Here is a 4,282-nt window from a genome sequence, read left to right on the forward strand (position 1 = left end):
TCCCCGTCCACACACAGACTTGTCCATTTCCATTTCGAGTGGCTGGTTCCCTCTAGCCTCCTTTCCTGCTCCACCACTGAACGGATTGCTCTGTCTTTCCTCCCTTTATCTGGAGATAAGATACTTACTTTTCAGATAAAGCATATTATGATAAATCAGATGAGCTTTGTCGGTTTTGTGCATCTGGGTGTTTGTGTGCATGTGTGTGAGTGTGTGTGTCTGTGTGTGTGTGTGTGTGTGTGTGATTGCACCATGTGTGTAATGCAGCTGTTTTGGAGACAAATGTAATCTGTCAATTACGTGTGAATGTATGAAGGGCAGCAGATGTGCAGCAGGTGAACTGATCATCAGTAGGAAAAGGGAGGAGAAGGATTTGAGGACAAACTGAGAGCTGAAAAGAAATGACTGTCTTCAAAAACATCATCACTTCTGAAATAGAATCTCTTCCTCTTGTCTTTATTTTCTCTACTGAAACAGTGCATAAGAATATTTCAAAGTGGAAGGATTGCAATACTAGATAGAGAGCAACTTCAAAATCAACATCCCAAATTATTTTTATTATATAATGTATATATTGTATATATTATATAATAAAAACTCTCCTTTAAAACTTGTATCTGGGTATCAATCCGAATGAATAAGGTTCATTCATATCAGGGAAAAGCATCGCTCAAAATAAAATCAAACTTTGTGTAAATACAGTTTGTCTCATTGTGTAGCCTGTTGCTGTGGATATTGTACTGTGTGTGTGTGTGTGTGTGTGTATGTGTGTGTGTGTGTGTGTGTGTGTGTGTGTGTGTGTGTGTGTGTGTGTGTGTGTGTGTGTGTGTGTGTGTAGTGGGAGGGGCTTTGCTGCAGCCACTTGCCCTCTCTAATTAGCAGCGTGTGCCGGTAAAGAAACTCAGTAGAGCGACTTCACCAAGGCGCAAAGGCATCCGGGGGCCACTTCACCTGTGTGATGACCTAACTGTGTGAAATCCGACTTGGAGAAGCAGTTCGGATGCTCGGGACGCTGCAGTCTGCGCTGCCGCTAAGCTGACAGACAGTCAAAGCTGAAACTGCAGTTAAAAAAAGAAAGAAAGAAAACAAAAACACTTCAGGTTTCAGCTCTGCGGTGGGTCCCGCTTCTCTCTGCAGCGGGGTGTTGGTGGTTCCGACGCGCACACTTGCTGCCCCAGCTGAGCTGTGAGGGGCCCTCGGCTGCTGTGTTGCGTGTCCGACCTACAAGTCAGCGACAGGACTTAAAAGCCTGCTGTAAGGATGATGTCCTACATAAAGCAACCCCATTACACTATGAACGGGTTAAATTTGCCTGGCCCCGGAATGGATGTGCTTCACACAACCGTCGCTTATCCATGTAAGTACAAACTGGTAGCTACATATATACATATATTTATAACATATAGCCTATATATATATAAAATGTATATAACCTATTTGTTTATTCTTCTTTTAGTTTTTGATTTTTACTTTTACACATTTCTCTCCGTGTACTTTAAAGTATAAATTCAACCCAAATGATGCGTAAAAACGCGCAAACTAGGCTGACGTGTAACGCTGTGTCCAAACGAAAAACAAATGAAGAGTATGAACAATTTGTCTCGTAAGAGCCCGTCCACTGATGACAAAAAGCTTGGACAATAACAATGATGGGCTGGTGAAATATAGCCTATTCTATAGGTATGACTGTTACACTGATTTGATTATTTGAGGATAAGTTTCGTTGTGTGAGATGGTTTGATGGAACTTTATGGTTTAATTTCCACATCACTCTGCTGTCGTGGGTGAATTAGTGCAAATGGCCAACGTTTGTTAATAAGCAGATGCTTTCAACCTGTTTTGATGTAGAAGTGCATATGATCTGAGCTCACTCCTCGTTTCAGTGTCAGGAAGGACTTTTTTTTTTTGTTTGTTTTTTTGACTTTATGGTTTCTACTTTGATGGAGACACTTACTGTGCTAAATGTAAATTCTTGTGACTAAATCTAATAATTTCTCACCGCACTTGTTCTGAAACAAATACACCTATAGGGATTTGGCTGCCTGCCAATCAAGGCAGAGGGAAGATCTATGACTGTGTGTGTACAAATGCCTATAGTTACATGAATAACTGGTGATTAATATTATAATTTAATAAAACGAGCAACTCCTTTTTGGCTCCAATTACACCAAAATGATCAAATGACACTCATTTAAAATGAGATGCAACCATTCACATTAATTCTGTGCTGTGCTCATAATTCGTGTCATCTCCAGAGAGATAATCCCCTCCCTGTGTCTCTTCGGTTTGCAGCCACACCCCGGAAGCAGCGTAGGGAGCGCACCACCTTCACCCGGACACAGCTGGACATCCTGGAGGCACTGTTCTCCAAGACCCGCTACCCAGACATTTTCATGAGGGAGGAGGTGGCCCTCAAGATCAACCTGCCCGAGTCACGTGTGCAGGTACTGGAGAAGTAGGCTACAGCCATGATGGAGGCCATGTTGTTCAGTGTTTGTAGGTCACATCTAAAACCTCAGAGGCATACAGCAGCACTGAAGTGCATCACTTCAGTTACAGAAGTCACACTTGCCCTTTTATTTGCATCTCACGACACATAACATGCTAACATGTGATATGTTTTCCTTTGTATCTCAAGGTTTGGTTTAAAAACCGCCGAGCCAAGTGCCGCCAGCAGCAGCAGCAGAGCAGTGGCCAGTCCAAGCCCCGCCCTCCCAAGAAGAAGGCCTCTCCCGTGCAGGAGCCCAGCGCCTCTGATCCTGTTCCTAACCCATCTAGCTCCTACAGCCCCTCTTCTGCCCAGTCAGGCCCCAGCCTGGCACCAAGCTCCAGCACTGGAAACACTGCTGTGTCCATCTGGAGCCCGGCCATCTCGCCACTTCCCGACCCCCTGGCCTCCTCCTCGGCCCCTTGCATGCAGCGACCCTCACCTTACCCCATGAGCTACGGCCAGCCATCAGCTTACACCCAAGGCTACACCAGCACCACCTCCTACTTCACCGGCTTGGACTGCAGCGCTTACCTCTCCCCCATGCACTCGCAGCTGTCGGGCACCGGGGGCGCTCTCAGCCCCATCACTGTGCCCTCAATGGGGGGCTCCTTAAGTCAGTCCCCAGCCTCGCTGTCCTCACAGGGCTACAGCACAGCCTCCTCCCTGGGCTTCACCTCTGTTGACTGCCTGGACTACAAGGACCAGCAGGCCTGGAAACTGGGCTTCACCACAATGGACTGTCTGGACCACAAAGACCAAAACTCCTGGAAGTTCCAGGTGCTCTAGAAAGTGAGAAATTGTGGCGTTGATGTGTGTCACATGTCGTGTGTCAGTGAGTCCCATGTGAGGTAGTGTGAGGCAGTTCTGCCGGAGGATCTTTGATTCTCAGTTTCTTGTTTGTAAGATTTTGTTTTATTTTGTAAAGGTGACCTCTGTGGCAACACGTTTTGTTTGAACGACTGTGGGGATGAGAGGACTGTGAGCGACAGTGACTGTCATTAATTCTGCCTGACTGCAAATCATGTCTGATGTCCTCTTCATGCTACGTTAAATGAGAGAACAAAAGCCTTTAAAGAGTGTTTAGGAGAAGTCTGGAGTCCTGCGTATGGAATCACACTGAGCCATCTCTCCTTTTGACATCGGCCACATGAACACTACACTTGTTCATTCTGTTTTAAACCTGCATTACCATGTAGTGAAAGGAGGACTGCTTTAATTTGAAGGGGCTCTCAAGTCCCCATAGGTCACTTCCTCTTTCAGGGTTGATTTATTTGAAGCTATTTATTATTATGTTATTCTACACTTAAACGTGTAATTTGGTTGCGTTTAGATCTTTTTGAGCATTTGTGTTGCGTAATATAGTGTTAGCCCTTAGTGTTATCATTCTGACCTGTTCATAGAAAAAAAATAGATCCTCTGTTTTAGTTGTGTGACATATTAAAGTGATTTATTCTTTACGTTGTTGTGTAGTGATAATCATTCAGATTCTGTGTTTTGAAATCAATTATAGCTTTGGCTGATTCTGGTGCAGTTACGAACTGAGCCACAGTGAGAGGTCAGTGTGAAGACAGGACACAGTGTGGGTGTAAAGTGGCCCTGCTGTGGTCAGGTCTGGACCCGACCCGTCATGTTTGTCATATGGCCTGCATGGCTCTCACTGGCCCATCTTGGTTATTTTAGCTTATCTGATTCTGGGAGTGTCCCAATCCTCTTAGCCTCCCTTCAGCAATGCCCTAAGTGAATTAGTTAGGATTATTGCCCTATCCCCCTCTGTCTCTCACCCATCTCACC

The 4,282-nt window shown here is 45.1% G+C and overlaps 1 protein-coding gene across 1 annotated transcript; it reads left to right on the top strand.

Annotated features, from left to right (window-relative positions):
• Positions 1-903: 903 nt before the first annotated feature.
• Positions 904-3,948, top strand: crx (cone-rod homeobox). Its single transcript, XM_071461376.1, has 3 exons — positions 904-1,357; positions 2,293-2,444; positions 2,639-3,948. The coding sequence occupies exons 1-3, from the start codon at positions 1,261-1,263 to the stop codon at positions 3,275-3,277; spliced, it is 888 nt and encodes a 295-aa protein (XP_071317477.1). The 5' UTR covers positions 904-1,260; the 3' UTR covers positions 3,278-3,948.
• Positions 3,949-4,282: the final 334 nt, after the last annotated feature.

Source organism: Trachinotus anak, unplaced genomic scaffold, assembly GCF_046630095.1.
Source record: "Trachinotus anak isolate AG129_WGS33_773 ecotype Australia unplaced genomic scaffold, CSIRO_AGI_Tana_v1 ptg000024l, whole genome shotgun sequence".
Classification (NCBI taxonomy): domain Eukaryota; kingdom Metazoa; phylum Chordata; class Actinopteri; order Carangiformes; family Carangidae; genus Trachinotus; species Trachinotus anak.